Source organism: Lithobates pipiens, unplaced genomic scaffold (genome assembly GCF_037356315.1).
Source record: "Lithobates pipiens isolate NorthernLeopardFrog02 unplaced genomic scaffold, aLitPip1_a1.2 Scaffold_1, whole genome shotgun sequence".
Taxonomy (NCBI): Eukaryota; Metazoa; Chordata; class Amphibia; order Anura; family Ranidae; genus Lithobates; species Lithobates pipiens.
The window spans coordinates 224,830,885-224,848,726 of record NW_027507685.1 but is presented as its reverse complement, the minus strand read 5'-3'; the positions used below and the strand labels follow the sequence as shown (position 1 = coordinate 224,848,726).

The 17,842-nt window shown below is 41.3% G+C and overlaps 1 protein-coding gene across 2 annotated transcripts in view; it reads left to right on the top strand.

Annotated features, from left to right (window-relative positions):
* LOC143983706 (complement C4-like) overlaps positions 1-17,842 on the top strand; it is a 178,284-nt gene that overhangs the window by 14,194 nt on the left and 146,248 nt on the right. For both annotated transcript variants that reach the window (XM_077483720.1, XM_077483728.1), the window contains exons 4-7: positions 6,920-7,103; positions 8,730-8,800; positions 13,647-13,735; positions 16,243-16,325. In XM_077483720.1, the coding sequence (XP_077339846.1) occupies positions 6,920-7,103; positions 8,730-8,800; positions 13,647-13,735; positions 16,243-16,325 (427 nt within the window). The remainder of the gene's footprint in view (positions 1-6,919; positions 7,104-8,729; positions 8,801-13,646; positions 13,736-16,242; positions 16,326-17,842) is intronic.

Here is a 17,842-nt window from a genome sequence, read left to right as displayed (position 1 = left end):
ATAGATTATTTACCAACATCTTTTAGTCCGGTGCCCCTTTCCATATTTCAATGGAAAAGCTCAGATGACTATACTTGGGAAATTTTGTAAATCAATGGGTCTGAAAATGGGGATGGGATAGGGAGGAGAGAAAGCAGTGGAGTTAATAGCAGTATGTGTGACCAGAGAACGAAGCCTGGTGCCCAGAGAGCTGTGAAAATCCAGCACCTCCAGGGGAAAACCTGCAAATTCCATGTGTGCTGATGGCATCATGGTAAATGTGATTTTGTTTCCCTGAATCATATCTGCTGTATCAATCACCTTCACCAGGGTGGTGTAACCTTGAGACAACAAAAACACAGAAACAAAGTAAATTTGTCCAGATACAGAGGTTGCATGGCATATGGATGGATAGTGCAGCCAATGGTGGAGCAAGTCCAGCATAGCGTATGAGTATTGTGCAACTGCATGTGTAAACAAGAAAGTCAAAGTGCAAGAGGCTTGCAATAACTGAACGTTCTCTTGTGCTGTATTCCTCAGTTTACAATAAATTAAATGTAGATTAAACTCTAATTTCCAGGATTTCTCTCATGTTGCTCCTTATTGCTGTAAATCCTGTCCACGTGTAACCAGATATTCACCAGATCTAAAAGCATTTAACTTTTTCATAGACAAAAAAATAAATTATGTAGATTTCATGACCATTGATCACTGCATGTTCAGATTAAACCTAGAAATTTGCAATCGTTTATTTGGCAATAGCTCTATGATTGATTTGCCTTTCAAAATTATTTTACATCATGGCTGACAAATGGACAAAATACTATATACTGTATATACAGTATCTCACAAAAGTAAAGTAATATTTTATTCTGTCTGAACACTGAAGAAATGACACTTTTTCTACAATGTAAAGTAGTGAGTGTGCAGCTTGTATAACAGTGTCAATTTTCTGTCCCCTCAAAATAACTCAACACACAGCCATTAATGTCTAAACTGTTGGCAACAAAAGTGAGTACACCCCCTAAGTGAAAATGTCCAAATTGGGCCTAAAGTGTCAATATTTTGTTTGGCCACCATTATTTTCCAGCACTGCCTTAACCCCCTTGGCCATGGAGTTCACCAGAGCTTCACAGGTTGCCACTGGAGTCCTCTTCCACTCCTCCGTGATGACAGCACAGAGCTGGTGGATGTTAGAGACCTTGCACTCCTCCACCTTCCATTTGAGGATGTCCCACAGATGCTCAAAAGAGTTTAAGTCTGGAGACATGCTTGGCCAGTCCATCACCCTTGCCCTTAGTTTCTTTAGCAAGGCAGTGGTCATCTTGGATGTGTGTTTGAGGTCATTATCATGTTGGAATACTGCCCTGCGGCCCAGTCTCTGAAGGGAGGGGGGTCATGCTGTGCTTCAGTATGTCACAGTACATGTTGGCATTCTTGGTTCCCTCAATGAGCTGTAGCTCCCCAGTGCTGGCAGCACTCATGCAGCCCCTGACCATGACACTCCCACCACCATGCTTGACTGTAGGCAAGACACACTTGTCTTTGTACTCCTCACCTGGTTAACGCCACACACGCTTGACACCATCTGAACCAAATACGTTTATCTTGGTCTCTTCAGACCACAGGACGCGGTTCCAGTAATCCATGTCCTTAGTCTGCTTTTCTTCAGCAAACTGTTTAGGGGCTTTCTTGTGCATCATCTTTAGAAGAGGCTTCCTTCTAGGACAACAGCTACGCAGACCAATTTGTTGCAGTGTGCGGCGTTTGGTCTGAGCACTGACAGGCTGACCCCCCCACCCCTTCAACCTCTGCAGCAATGCTGGCAGCACTCATACATCTATGTCCTGTTAAACTGCTGTATGGTCTTGGCCACCTTGCTGCAGCTCTGTTTCAGGGTTTCTTGGCAATCTTCTTATAGCCTAGGCCATCTTTACGCAGAGCAACAATTCTTTTTTTCAGATCCTCAGAGAGTTCTTTGCCATGAGGTGCCATGTTGAACTTCCAGTGACCAGTATGAGAGAGTGAGAGTGATATTACCAAATTTAACACACCTGCTCCCCATTCACACTTGAAACAATGTAACACTAACGAGTCACATAACACCAGGGAGGGGAAATGGCTAATTGGGTACAATTTGGACATTTTCACTTAGGGGTGCACTCAGTTTTGTTGCCACCGGTTTAGACATTGATGGCTGTGTGTTGAGTTATTTTGAGGGGCCAGGAAATTGGCACTGTTGTACAAGCTGTACACTCACTATTTTACATTGTAGCAAAGTGTCATTTCGCTGGTGTTGCCACATGAAAAGATAGAATAAAATATTTACAAAATGTGAGGGGTCTACTCACTTTTGTGAGATACTGTAAATATATACTGTATATATATATATATATATATATATATATATATATATATATATATATATAAAGAAAAAAACACAGCGCCACTATAATGCAACAAGCAGCTAGCACTCAAACAAAGTTACAATAGATATAAAACAAAAAAGTGTAGCGCTAAAAGAATAAGTGTACACAATCTAGATACAATATGTACGCAAATGTAAACAGCCTATGTTGAATCACAAAAGGTAATCACCCCTGTTCTAAGATCCGTGTGGACAATACTATATGTAATGTATAGTCCCCAATGGAGTATACATACAACTTATAAGTGAAAATTGTGATATCAATAAGGTGACGCGGCATAAATCTTTTTTGGACAATTAATAGTGTATCAGTCTATACAAGAGTCCTCATTTAATATTTGGGCAAGGTCAACCAATTTTCTCATGGAGATCCAGGATTAGGACTGCGGGAAAACCAACGACAAAGATCTACTTGTCTGTGGTGATATCTGTAGATACAGCACTCAATAAGAATAAGTTGGATACCCTTACTGGAAATGTTGGACCCACCTGTCATACGACAGTGGGTCTATAATGCGTGTAGTCCCAAAGGGATTGTGCTCCAGCTCTTAGTGGAATGGCTCCCAGCATACAATCCTCCCATAGACGTCCTCACTCTCAGGTAAAGGTAAACGATCCAGATGGTCACCAGCCGGTGTTTTCCACAGTCCAGGGTGGTGGTATTTCCAAACCAGACGTATCAAAACTTTAGTTTCGGATAAGAGCTCAAAAGGAAAGCATGCAAACCGAAAAAAGAAAAAGAGGGCGGGGGGCTCCGGATAGTGTAGGTCAAAAATAAACCAGTTGGTTTTATTAAAATATACACATTTGACAGGAATAAAAATAATCACAAAGAAATAGAATTGATTCAAAAAAGCAATGTGGGGTGCAAGTAATGCTTCCCGACGCGTTTCGACACAAGCGGTCATCAACAGGGGCAACAGGGGCGGTCATCAACAGGGCTTGCCCCTGTTGATGACCGCTTGTGTCTGCAGTCACATAAAATAAAAAAAAATAAAAACCCCTAGCCTCGTGTAAGGTCCAAATCACACTGTGAAATCACAGGGCAACCGGAGAGATTCAGCGCTCCAGCCACTCTGCGTTGGAGCAGCCATAGGGGCAATGCGATGCATAATTAATCACATCCCAATGCTCCCCTTTTTAAATTTTTTTGTTTTGTATTAACTTTATTTGAAGAGTAGAAAACGTACACTTCATTCACTACAATGTTGGCCAGCTTGATGCTCTGTGTTGCCCAACATTGCAGTGCAATTCAGGGTGGTGTGCTGTAATAAAATGCAACATGTCTGCATTTTATCGCAGCACTCTCCAGTGCAGCGCTAGGCTGCGTTGCAGTGTAAATGGGACACACAGGAAAGAAAAGCGCGTCCCTGCAGTGACAGACGTTTTACAATGCGGTAAAGTGCCGGTCACCACAAATAGTGTGAATTGGTCCTAAAGCTTCATGAACACAGCATACTGACAACTGGAAAGAAAAAGGATTGTTGACAAACAAACTTTGTGTGATTGCCATGATTGATCATACCATGACAATCACATGATCAAGAGCCACACTGATTGGTTTCCAGTCATTACTTGAGACTGACAGCTGCCAGTGACAGCTAGCATAGGCCAGGGCTTTTTATTGCCATTGTATTGCCATGTGAAGTAAGCAGGTTTGTTTGTAAACAAACCTCAGGTGATTACAATGATTGCCTGTCATGCTGATCACATACTGGGAACACCTCTCATAGGTTCCTATTTGTAATAACCAGTGACACTCCATGGTTCGGTTTGCAGAAGAACATGTAAAAAAAAAATGTGTGTGAACACCATTAAAGTCTATGGCACATGAACATGAAAAATCAAAAGTGCTAATTTTAAAGTCTTATATGCAAATTATTGCCATAAAAAGTCTATGGGGACCCGGGTCCTGCCCCAGGGGACATGTATCAATGCAAAAATAAAAGTTTTAAAATCTGCCATTTTTTCAGGAGCAGTGATTTTAATAATGCTTAAAGTGAAACAATAAAAATGAAATATTCCTTTAAATATCGTGCCTGGAGGGCCCCCTTAGTCTGCCTGTGAAGTAGCGCATCGTTTCCATATTCATAACAGTACCACAGCAAAACGACATTTCTAAAGGAAAAAATTTAATTTAACCATTTCCCGACTGCCTCATGACGATATACGTCGGCAGAAGGGCACATAAGGCAGAATCACGTACCTGTACATTGCCCTTTAAGAGAAGGCTTGCAAGCGCGTGCGCGCGCACGGGATCTCCATGAGCGCGATCACGGGTCTCGCGGACTCGATGTCCACAGGTATACCCGCGATCGTCTCATGGTGAGGAAGAACATGGAGGTGCTAATGTAAACAAGTATCTCCCTGTCTGTCACTGATCACAGATCCTTGCAATCGGGAGTGCTGATCAATGTCGTGTCACACACAGCCCCTCCCCCCCACAGTTAGAATCACTCCCTAGGACACACTTAACCCCTACAGCGCCACCTAGTGGTTAACCCCTTCACTGCCAGTCACATTTACACAGTAATCAATGCATTTTTTATTGCACTGATCTCTGTATAAATGTGAATGGTCCCAAAATTGTGCCAAAAGTGTCCGATCTGTCCGCCATAATGTCACAGTCATGATAAAAATCGCTGATCGCCACCATTACTAATAAAAAAAATTATTAATAAAAATGCCATAAAACTATCCCCTATTTTGTAGACGCTATAACTTTTGCGCAAAAAAAATCAATAAATGCTTATTGTGATTTTCCTTTACCAAAAATATGTAGAAGAATATGAATCGGCCTAAACTGAGGAAAATTAATTTTTTTATATATTTTTGGGGGATGTATTATAGCACAAAGTAAAAAATAATGCGTTTGTTTCAAAATTGTCGCTATTTTTTTGCAAAAAATAAAAACCACAGAGCTGATCAAATACCACCAAAATAAAGCTCTATTTGTAGGGAAAAAAGGACGTCAATTTTGTTTGGGAGCCACGTCGCACGACCGCGCAATTATCAGTTAAAGCGACGCAGTGCCGAATCGCAAAAAGTGCTCTGGTCTTTGGCCAGCCAAATGGTCTGGGGCTTAAGTGGTTAAAATTGCTCGTGGCTGTAATGTATTGCTGGATCCCGGCAATATACATAAAAAAATCATTGAAAAAAACGGTGTGCCCCCCCCCTCCCCCACCGTCCATACCAGGCTCTTCTGGTCTGGTATGGATATTAAGAGGCTCCCTCATCCCCCCTCCTTTTCCTGCGGCCTGCCAGGTTGCATGCTCAGATAAGGGTCTGGTATGGATTTTGGAGGGACCTCCACACCATTTTTTTTTATTTTGGCATGGGGTTCCCCTTAAAATCCATACCAGACCTGAAGGGCCAAGTATGGATTTTAGGGGGGACCTCCACGCTATTTTTTTGTGCTGTGGGGTTACCCTTAAAATCCATACCAGACCTGAAGGTAGTGGTATGGCTTTTGGGGGGAACCCCCACGCCATTTTTTTTTAAATTTGGGCGCAGGATTCCTCTTAACCACTTCAATACACTGTGCAATATATACCACGTTGACTGTACTGACTGAATATAGAGTCTACACTGAATGTCTAGTCTACACTAAATGCAAGGTGTATATATATATATATATATATATATATATATATATATATATATATATATATGTATATTTATATAATAAACTGCTTGCATGCCACTAACTAAGCTATCTAATCTCTCTTAATTCATTACACCATATACGTATAATATATATACTATATAATATAATATACATTTAACTTAACCCCCTAAGCCATGATTGGCCAAAGGCACCCTGCCTTTGGCCAATTATGGCTCTCTCACTGTAATTGGCCAAAACATGCAGGTCAGGTGCATGCTTTGGCAAATCATAAAACGCCAATGCACTGCGATCTCACAGTGCATTATGGGGCATTTGTGGTGTTTGCGGCAAATTCAAGTGCTGTGGAACACCCCCTAATGAACTGCGAGATCGCAGTGCATTGGCGTCTTATGATTTGCCAAAGCGTGCACCTGACCTGCATGCTTTGGCTAATCACAGTGCGCTCTGCTGAGAGAGCCATAATTGGCCAAAGGCAGGGTGCCTTTGGCCAATCATGGCTCAGGGGGCTAAGTTAAATGTTCGGTATTCGCCAAACGGGCGAACACCCAATGTTTGAGTCAAACATCGGGCTCATCCCTGCTTATAACTAGGAACACCAACAGCTGCCTAGTTCTACAATGGAAAGTAGGTTACCATGCTCTCTTTATGTCTGAGCATGTTAATTTACATTTTGCAGCCAAGAATGAGTTAATGAAGAAAGGGACTGATATGTACTGAGGAATGTGAATAATGCCTGAATACTATCAAGCCAGGGGAGTCTCTCCAATCCAATTCTGAAATTATCCTTGGGAACAGACTTGTAAGAGGGGTCTTAAGGCTTGTTTACGATTGTTGGTGTCGTGTACATCTCTGTTGATTGCTTGTTCTCTATTTTATCCCCTCAGCTTACCCCCAGTAGGGTCGCTACATGTAAGTTGGATGAACAAAGGAGTAACAGGTATGTCCAGCTGATTATGACTACTGCCATCCTGGGAGCAAATCCAAAAGTTGTGTCCATACCCGTGTCCTTCAAGAGAGGCTACATCTTCATCCAGACTGACAAGAGCGTGTACAACCCCAAAGAATCCGGTATCCATCCATCTATCTATCTATCTATCTATCTATCTATCTATCTATCTATCTATCTATCTATCTATCTATCTATCTATCTATCTATCTATCTATCTATCTATTTATCTATCTATTGCATCTAACTCTATCATAAAGAAATGTTATGATAGTGGATCTGTGTGACAATATAAGACTTTTAGATATGGGGTCAGCTTGTAGTATTTTTGTAGGTGTATTGGTCAATGGCTAGTTTATCAGGATTTATTTAATCCATCCCTTCACTGACATATCTTCCTCATTAGTTATTTATTACTTCCCAATAATATATTATCATGTTTATAGCCACAGTAGTTTAAAGCAAACTTGTGCTTAGCCCATGCAGGGCATATATTCACCAGTCCCAATGAGGATATTTGCCAGCACACCATGGATCGACAAGGTAGTGTCCAAAAGGATTTTTTTTTATTGCACGATAACATCACAGAGCAGGTAGTGGAATGTTTCGGAGCCATGCAGGGCCCCTTCGTCAGGCATGTGAAAGGGCCCTACATGGCTCAGAAACTTTGCGCTACCTGCTTTTTGATGTGACCATGCAATAAAAAAAAATCCCATGAACGCTACCTTGTCGATCCATGGTGTGCTTGCAAATATCCTCATTGGGACTTTCTAAACCAGTGTCCAGCTGGTGGTTGCTGCAGCACCCAAATCTTCTAGAGCTTTATCCAGGAACGTGTGCGATGGGAATATGGAGTAATATTCACCAGTCTTTCACTCTTCTGCCATTTCATCCAGCTGCCAGTACTTTTGAGTATGAAGGAGTCCAGGACAAGGTCACCTAGAGCCTAGGGCGAACATGCCAAACTGCGTCACCCCACCCCCACCCCCGCCCCTTTACCAAGATGTATGAGCACTATTTGTCAGCAAAAATCCCCCCCCCCCCCCTGAAAAAAAATTGGGCACTAGTCTGCATGATTACCTCCTAAGCATAAATTCTCCCTCCTCCCAGTACAAGTCCCCCCCCCTGTTGATATCCCCCCTCCCAGCACAATTCTCTGCTCCCTCCAACCCCCAAATCCCCCAGTACAAATGGCCCTCCCAAAAAAAAACACCTCTCTTAGCACAAATCCTCCACCCCTCAAATTTCCCCCCCCCCGAGTATACATTCTTCCCCCTACTCCACCTCCTAGCATAAATATCTCCCCAATATCCCCTCCTAGTACAAGCACCCCCAATCGCCCCTACTAGCACAAATCCCCCTCCCAAAAAAATTCTCCTCCTAGCACAAATACCCTCGCCCCTCTACCATATCAGCTCTTATAGCACAAACCCTCCTAGCACAATTCCTCTTTTTCCACTCCCCTCCAAAAACAGATCACCCCTGAATCAAAACCAAATGTCCCCTCCTAGAACAATTCTTACCCCCTGCTGCTCCCCCAAAATTCCTCCTTCCAACACAAATCCCCCCCCCCTCAATTTCCTTGTGGTGCCCTCCCACCTTACATGATACCACAGTGCCCAGGGTAGCTGCTCCTCCTGCCCACCCCTTGTCCCGGCCCTGCCTGCATGGTCAAAGCACAAGTTGAGTTATCACTGGTTGTTTCATTTGTTTGACTATTCATACCTGTTTCCTTAAATTCTCTGCAGTTCATTACAGAGTGTTCACACTGGACCACATGATGAGACCCACAGAAGAATCCATCACCGGCATAGTGACTGTGAGTAATCCTTTTATTTAAATTTTTTCCATAAAAATTTTATTGAATATAAAATAGTTACAACTCAGAAGAGAATGTTAAAATATGGCCCTAAAAGAAAAAATGGTGGTGCTGCACTTCCAAAAAAATGGGACCTTACACGAAAATGTTATAGAGCTAATTATTCAGATGGAGATATGTCAATGGTATATATTCAAACTAGTATGGTAAAGTAGTAAGGGAGAACTCTTATCCTAATGTAGAAATTCTTCTATCAATAGTGCCTGCAACAGTGTGTACACAATAATAACTGTCACAATCCCAAGTGCAACTTACAGTGCCTTGCGAAAGTATTCAGCCCCCTTGAACTTTTCAACCTTTTGCCACATTTCAGGCCTCAAACATAAAGATATAAAATTTTAATTTTTTGTGAAGAATCACCAACAAGTGGGACACAATTGTGAAGTGGAACGAAATCTATTGGAAACTTTTTTAACTAATAAAAAAATGAAAAGTGGGGCGTGCAAAATTATTCGGCCCCCTTGCTTTAATACTTTGTAGAGCCACCTTTTGCTGCGATTACAGCTGCAAGTCACTTGGGGTATGTCTCTATCAGTTTTGCACATCGAGAGACTGAAATTCTTGCCCATTCTTCCTTGCAAAACAGCTCAAGCTCAGTGAGGTTGGATGGAGAGAGTTTGTGAACAGCAGTTTTCAGCTCTTTCCACAGATTCTCGATTTGGATTCAGGTCTGGACTTTGACTTGGCCATTCTAACACCTGGATACGTTTATTTGTGAACCATTCCTTTGTAGATTTTGCTGTATGTTTGGGATCATTGTCTTGTTGGAAGATAAATCTCCGTCCCAGTTTCAGGTCTTTTGCAGACTCCAACAGGTTTTCATCCAGAACTGTATTTGGCTGCATCCATCTTCCTCTCAATTTTAACCATCTTCCCTGTCCCTGCTGAAGAAAAGCAGGCCCAAACCATGATGCTGCCACCACCATGTTTGACAGTGGGGATGGTGTGTTGAGGGTGATGAGCTGTGTTGCTTTTACGCCAAACATATCGTTTTGCATTGTTGTCAAAAAGTTCGATTTTGGTTTCATCTGACCAGAGCACCTTCTTTCACATGTTTGGTGTGTCTCCCAGGTGGCTTGTGGGAAACTTTAGACGAGACTTTTTATGGATATCTTTGAGAAATGGCTTTCTTCTTACCACTCTTCCATAAAGGCCAGATTTGTGCAGTGTACGACTGATTGTTGTCCTATGGACAGACTCTCCCACATCAGCTGTAGTTCTCTGCAGTTCATCCAGAGTGATCATGGGCCTCTTGGCTGCATCTCTGATCAGTCTTCTCCTTGTCTGAGCTGAAAGTTTAGAGGGACGGCCAGGTCTTGGTAGATTTGCAGTGGTCTGATACTCCTTCCATTTCAAAATGATCGCTTGCACAGTGCTCCTTGGGATGTTTAAAGCTTGGGAAATCTTTTTGTATCCAAATCCGGCTTTAAACTTTTCCACAACAGTATTACGGACCTGCCTGGTGTGTTCCTTGGTCTTCATGATGCTCTCTGTGCTTTCAACAGAACCCTGAGACTATCACAGAGCAGGTGCATTTATACAGAGACTTGATTACACACAGGTGGATTCTATTTATCACCATCAGTCATTTAGGACAACATTGAATCATTCAGAGATCCTCGCTGAACTTCTGGAGTGAGTTTCCTGCACTGAAAGTAAAGGGGACGAATAATTTTGCACGCACCACTTTTCAGTTTTTTATTTGCTAAAAAAGTTTAAATTATCCAATAGATTTCGTTCCACTTCACAATTGTGTCCCACTTGTTGGTGATTCTTCACAAAAAAATTACATTTTATATCTTTATGTTTGAAGCCTGAAATGTGGCAAAAGGTTGAAAAGTTCAAGTGGGCCGAATACTTTCACAAGGCACTGTATATCTCTATGATATAACAATAGTGCTTCTGTATTCACAAAAGTGAGTACAGAAAAAATGGTGGTGCTGCGCTTCCAAAAAATGGGACCTTACACGAAAATGTTATAGAGCTAATTATTCAGATGGAGCAAAACCACATACAGTGGTCTAACTATAAATCAGACTTCTATGACAGAAAGTGCTGAGTGCATCATAGCAAAACCAAAGTGACTGAAATATAAACAGTTACTGGCTACGAACATCTTGCTAGAGTATATTGTGACGGAGATCTGAGAGTGACCCCCTGAGGCCCCCCCTTCCACCCCCTTTCCTGGGACTCCTGGTATATCCAAGAGGAGGCTGCATATACACTATATTTTATATAGCGGGAAGGTAATTACCCAGTGTGCACACTTATGCGTGGAATCACTTATGTGGAGGAAGAACCTCTGAGACATTTCCCAGCACAGAATCTCTTTAGATGTTTATGTGACATCATCACGGAACTGTGTTCACGTCATTAACAGCTGGATATAGTCCAATTTTTTGCACTCAGCACTTTCGGTTTATGGAGTTTATGGAGTTTTGTTTTATAGCTCGATTATTATATGTTTTTTATTAATATTTTGTGTTACACTAAGCACTTTGCTTGCATTTTTTGCACTGTAGTTTTGCACTTTATTATTGTCACTAGTTTGCGCTTACGTAGCCAGTAACTGTTTATATTTCAGTCACTTTGGTTTTGCTATGATGCACTCAGCACTTTCTGTCATAGAAGTCTGATTTATAGTTAGACCACTGTATGTGGTTTTGTTCCATCTGAATAATTAGCTCTATAACATTTTCGTGTAAGGTCCCATTTTTTGGAAGCGCAGCACCACCATTTTTTCTGTACTCACTTTTGTTGCCAGTGGTTTAGACATTAATGGCTGTGTATTGAGTTATTTTGAGGGGACAGCAAATTTACACTGTTATACAAGCTGTACACTCACTACTTTACATTGTAGCAAAGTGTCATTTCTTCAGTGTTGTCACATGAAAAGACATAAAATATTTACAAAAATGTGAGGGGTGTACTCACTTTTGTGAGATACTGTAGGTGTTCAGAGGCAGGGAAAAAAACATCACTTCAGCATTCAACAGAGGAGCATTTGGACAGAAAAATGCGCAAGCCCGTATAACCCTGCATGAGTGCGTGCAAACGCTAGGTGCGTGGTAATACAGTCTAATGGCCACATTAAATTAACATTCTGCCCAATAGAATGCATTGAATGCATGTAGTGATACAATTCGACTGGCCCTCTAGTGGCGGAATTGTATCACTACATCCCTCCTTTGGATTTCCTGATGGCTATTATTTATGAATGAAATAAGAGAATCCTGGAGTTTGTTTGATTTGCTTATTCACTTCGTTTGAAGGTGAGAGTTCTGGGAGCCTTGAGGAGCGGACATTCTATCATTATTCTATCATTGATCCCTTCTTCATTTTTTATATTTTTATCCGTGCTGTTTTATGGACTTTATTTTTCACGGCATTATATGTATGCACATATTTATATTAGTTTGAATTTGTGTATTTTATTTGAGTGGCACGATTTGCGCAGGACCCACCCCTCTATATCCATTATTTCATAGTTTGTGTTCACTATTTTGTCCTGCTGCATTTTTTAGTTAGCATTTGCACTTTATATCACTCAGGTTCTTTTTCACAGCATCTGTGTTTCATTAATTCTGATTTTGGATTTTGTTCCACTTTAGTCACTCATTACCACTTAGCGGCGCGAAGGCTGACCACTTTCAATAGGATGACAGTCATACAGGGAAACGCCCCAGCAAGTTGCCACTTCTGCACGGGCAGGTTTGCTGTTTCCTATGGCTACAGTACTTAACAGTTCCTAATTCAAACATAACAGTTCTCTCAGCTTTACTACAACTTCTACTTGTAGTTCTTCAGCCCCTTGAGCTCCTGGTCTCTCACTGGACCCTCTGATTCACTAACTCAGAATCCCGTGAGCTCCTCAAGGCTTTTGTGGTGGTATCTCCCTCAAGTGCCACCACACTTCCCTGCTGGGTTCCTAGCTTGGCACTTTGGATACCTTCAAGCTTCACCCCTGCTGACCGGCTCAGTCCCTAGCTTGACACACAGGGATGCTCTGCAAGCGTCACCTCCACTGGTTGGGTCCCTGACTTGATCGTCACCTGAAGTTTCCTGATTCTCCACCGTGCCCATTCTGCGAGAATGCTGCTCCTGTACTTGCTTCAGTTACTCACTGTGGTTCCGTGGTACAGGCAATTGGTCCCTTAGTGGCGACAGCTTCCCTTCTACCTCCGACTACGTCAGGTTCTCCGCCCAGCAGAACCATCACTTTTGGTTGGACTGCAAGCTGCAGTTCCAACCCTGAGCTGCCCTTTTACTTCTGGATAGGCCCTCACACAGCCTGGCAGCCAGATGCCCCCGGATAGGCCCAATCTCCAGTCTAGCAGTCTGGGGCAAACGACACATGTCCACCTAGACGGCAGTGCGGGTGGCACAGAACATAGATCACTTGACTCCACCCAAATATATAGGTTCTCCCAGCGGGCCAAGGGATTCAAGTAAACCCCTGCCCATTGGCTGAGATACCCCATATACCCATAACCTGAGCTTGGGTTGCCCATCTCATATCTAGTACCACCAAGTACCCGGCCACCTAGTGGTAGAAGAGAAAAGTACAACAAGGTCAAACTTTGGGAGAAATCAATAGATCTCTAATAATTTAACTACGGTAGCTACCCCTGGCAAGGAATTTGGTGAGGAGCTCCCTGACTAAACCCCAGGGTGATACATACAGATATGTGTGCCTGGAATTTAGCTTGAAATAAGCATCTTAACAGATTTCAGCATTACATTGGCTTCTCTCTTATGAATTCATATCTGGATTTGCTTTTCTTAGAACGCGGAAGGTTTTAAAGTGAGTAAGATCCAGAAGATCTCAAAGTCTTCAGTTGTGACTGACAAGCTTGTGATTCCGGATATTTCAACGTAAGTTCTATATGTTCTCTGCAATATTCCTGCATTGTTAGTTGTACTAAACTGTAAGTTGTAGTAAACTAGAGGTGGTTAAACAAAAAAAAAAAAAAAGCATTTCCCTGCAAGGCAATGTCATAATGTGCTAGTATGCATCGCCTATTAAATTATAGGTATTGGAATTTCCTTTCAAATCTGTTCCATTCGTTTAGATACGTCATTCATTATTTTGGATAATTCATAACTTTGGATAAATTAGTTATGTTTACTAACAGACAAAGTATAATTTAACCACTTAAGCCCCGGAACATTTTGCTGGCTTAAGACCAGACTACTTTTTGTGATTCGGCACTGCGACAATTTAACTGACAATTGCGCGGTCGTGCGACGTGGCTCCCAAACAAAATTTACGTCCTTTTTTTCCCACAAATAGACCTTTCTTTTGGTGGTATTTTATCACCTCTGCGTTTTTAATTTTTTGCGCTATAAACAAAAAAAGAGCAACAATTTTGAAAAAAACGCATTCTTTTTTACTTTTTGCTATAATAAATATCCCCCAAAAATATATAAAAAACATTTTTTTTCCTCAGTTTAGGCCGATACGTATTCTTCTACCTATTTTTGGTAAAAAAATCGCAGTAAGCGATTATTGATTGATTATAATTATAATTAGTTATAGGGTTTACAAAATAGGGGATAGTTTTATGGCATTTTTATTAATAATTTTTTTTTTACTAGTAATGGCAGCGATCAGCGATTTTTATTGTGACTGCGACATTATGGCAGACACATCTGACATTTTTGACACATTTTTGGGACCATTGTCATTTATACAGCAATCAGTGCTATACAAATTCAGTGATTCCTGTGTAAATGGCACTGGCAGTGAAGGGGTTAACCAGGAGGTGGCAGTGTAGGGGTTAAGTGTGTCCTAGGGGCGTGTTTCTAACTGTGGGGGTGTGGCTGTATGTTACTGAACACTGATCTCTGCTCCAATCACAGGGAGCAGAGATCAGTGTCACTTGTTGCTAGGCTAGGTGTAAACAGCATCACCCCGTTCTCCCTCCCCATGAGACGATCGCGGGTATCCCCACGGCGATCAAGTCCACGGGACCCGCGGTTGGACTAACGGGGGTCCTGACCAGCACGCGTGCGCGCCGCCGGCGGCTCGCATGTTATGTCGCGGTGCCAATTTTAAATGGACGTACCTGTACGCCAATTTGCCTGTCAGTGCCATTCTGCCAACGTACATCATTGTGCGCCGGTCGGGAAGTGGTTAATAGTTAAGTTATTATTAGTTAGGTACTATTTCTGATTTTCCGGTTTTTGAATTTTTCTGATTTTCGTTCTTTTGAATTTTTCTGATTTTCTTTCTTATTTTCGGATTTCCAAGTTTTACGAATTCCCAAATTGTCAAATATTTTAATTTCGGAAATTTTGAATTTCCGAATTTCCAAATTTTCGAATTTCCAAAATTCAGAATTTCCGAATTTCGAATTTCCTAATTTAGAAAATTTAAAATTTTGGAAATTCGTAATTTCGGAAATAAGAAAAATCGGAAATTGGAAAATGTGGAAATTCGGAAATTTCAGAATGAACTAATTTGTCAAAATTCGTTAAAAAACAAATTAAGAACTAAACGAATTGCACATGTCTGGTGTCGAGCTGTTTGCCTGGAGTTTATCTTTTTACATTTTAGAACAGTATACAAAGTGCAGACATATTGACCAATCACCATTTAGCTTTCAAAATTTAGCTTTGGGTAAAGCTATTGATTGCTGAAGACAGGACACGTTACTTTGAAGAAACTACCATAGTTCATATTTAATGGTCCAAGAAAGTAACGTGAGTGTTCAGAGTAGCCGATTGTCAATTGTCCGCTCTAATAATACTATTGACAGTCCAACTCCTGACACACCCCAGATCTCCCAACCCAAAATTCAGCTTAAGCCTCATACACACGATAGGACTTTGTACAAACTTTCCCTTGGATTTTTGTACAAAGGGCGTCGGCCCTGAACTTGTATTGCATACACACAGCAGGACTTTTTCAGCCAACTTTCACCAAATCACGTGGTTTTTCTGCTCTTTACTGCCACCTTTGGTCAACTTCTGTATTGTTGTCTGATCTTTTGCATTGGTTCTGAGCATGCCTGTTTGCACTTTGTACAAAAGTCCTATGGTTTTCTCTACACATGATCAGACTTTGCTCCATCGGACTTTTGTTGCCAGAAAGTTTGTCCGTTCGCACAGCCAACAAAAGTCAGATGAAAACCAAAAAAGTTTGTCCGATGGAGCGTACACACGGTCGGATGTTGCTCCAAAACAGCTAATTTGCATGTTTGTTGTCAAAAAGTCTGATCGTGTGTATGGGCCTTTAGAAAAAAGAAAATTTAAAGGGAAAAAAAGTAAAAAAACAAAACAAATGCAGCCACCTCATCTAATAATTGGTAAGCTGCAATATTCATTTTAGTTTTTGGTTTCAATGCAACTGTCATTTTTATGTTTTTTTTCTCTTTCAGAACGGGAGTGTGGCGAATTTCAGCGTATTTTACCTCCGCTCCAGAATCAAACTTCACCACAGAGTTTGAAGTGAAAAAATATGGTAAGATCAGACAGAGACACTGCAACATACATTGAGGATACCAAAAAAATACCGGTATATATTTTATAAAGCAAAAATGAAAAAACATAATGCAAAATGAATGACAATGTATCAATGAATTAATGTTTTTTCTTTTCTTAGTATAATTTTGTTCCAAATTAGAACATGAAAAAAAAAAAAAAAACCCCACATAGATATGAGAGATTAATGCTACAATAATGTTAACGAGTCGGGACTACGATGAACGGTAGAGTTGATTTGAGTTTCCCGCACAAGTTTACTGATGTGGCAAAAAAAAAAAAAAAAAAAAAAAGAACATGATTTTCACTTAGATTGGGAATAATTCCAGTGCAAAGTGATTCCTAAATTAATTTGATTTAAATTACGTTCAGTTAATTTAGGTTAATTGATCATTTAGTGATTGCTAAGTGAAAGGATATTTCTCTGTCATTGTATTTTGCTAAAAATGTTTAGGAGGTATAAGGAGGTTGGTGGCCCTGGCATGGACACTGTCACTTTGCCCTGCTTGAGCAAGACAATGGGGTTGATTAACTAAAACTGGAGAGTGAAAAATCTGGTGCAGCTGTGCATGGTAGCCAATCAGCTTCTAACTTCAGCTTGTTCAATAAAAGAAAAAAACTGGAAGCTGATTGGTCTCTATGCAGAGCTGCACCAGATTTTGCACTCTCTAGCTTTAGTAAATCAGCCATAATGATGTCTCTTTAAAGCGCAACTAAAGGCAGCTGTACTTCCCTTTCCTGCAATGGTCCTGTCCCTTGCCGGTGCTGGCATCTTCTCCTGTGTAATTTTGGCCATTTTCATTGGCCGGTGTGGCCAGGACCCGCTTCCTGATTGGCCGAGAGAAGGGTCAGTGTGAGAATAGCGAACATTCATTCACTATTCTCACTCAACTGTGTGGGCTCAGAAAGCACTGCTCTGCTCCCCAAGCCCACCCTTTATTGAAGCTTATTAGAGCCTCTGGCTCTAATCATGTGCTTAAACCCCCCGCCCATTGGAATCCATGCATCCGGCGCCCTGTATGTAGATTATGGGGCTGGATGCATGGAAGGGGGGGTGGTGCCCATGCACCCCTAATGAACGGGCCGCCACTTCATTTCAGTATACTTACCATTGCTGAGAGCAGACAGGTAGGTGGATTTTATTTCTGAAGAGATATTGCAAAGCTTACTAATCCTTACATGTGGTGGCTGCATTTGTTTTATGGTTTAGGCTTCCTTTTCATCAGATGATCTGACCGGTAACACACTTCCTGTCCTAGAGTGGCTCCTCTGTTTATGGACAGCAGCATTGTCTGGATATATATATATATATATATATATATATATATATATATATATATATATATATATATATATATATATGAACCCGGAAATGACTGCTGATGATGTCTTCGGTTCGCTTGTTGGTTTCCTAATACATCCTGGGATATCTCATACCTGCAATACCTCCAAAACAAAGCAAAGCAAACGCTGAATAAAAGCTTCAGTTGCGGTTAG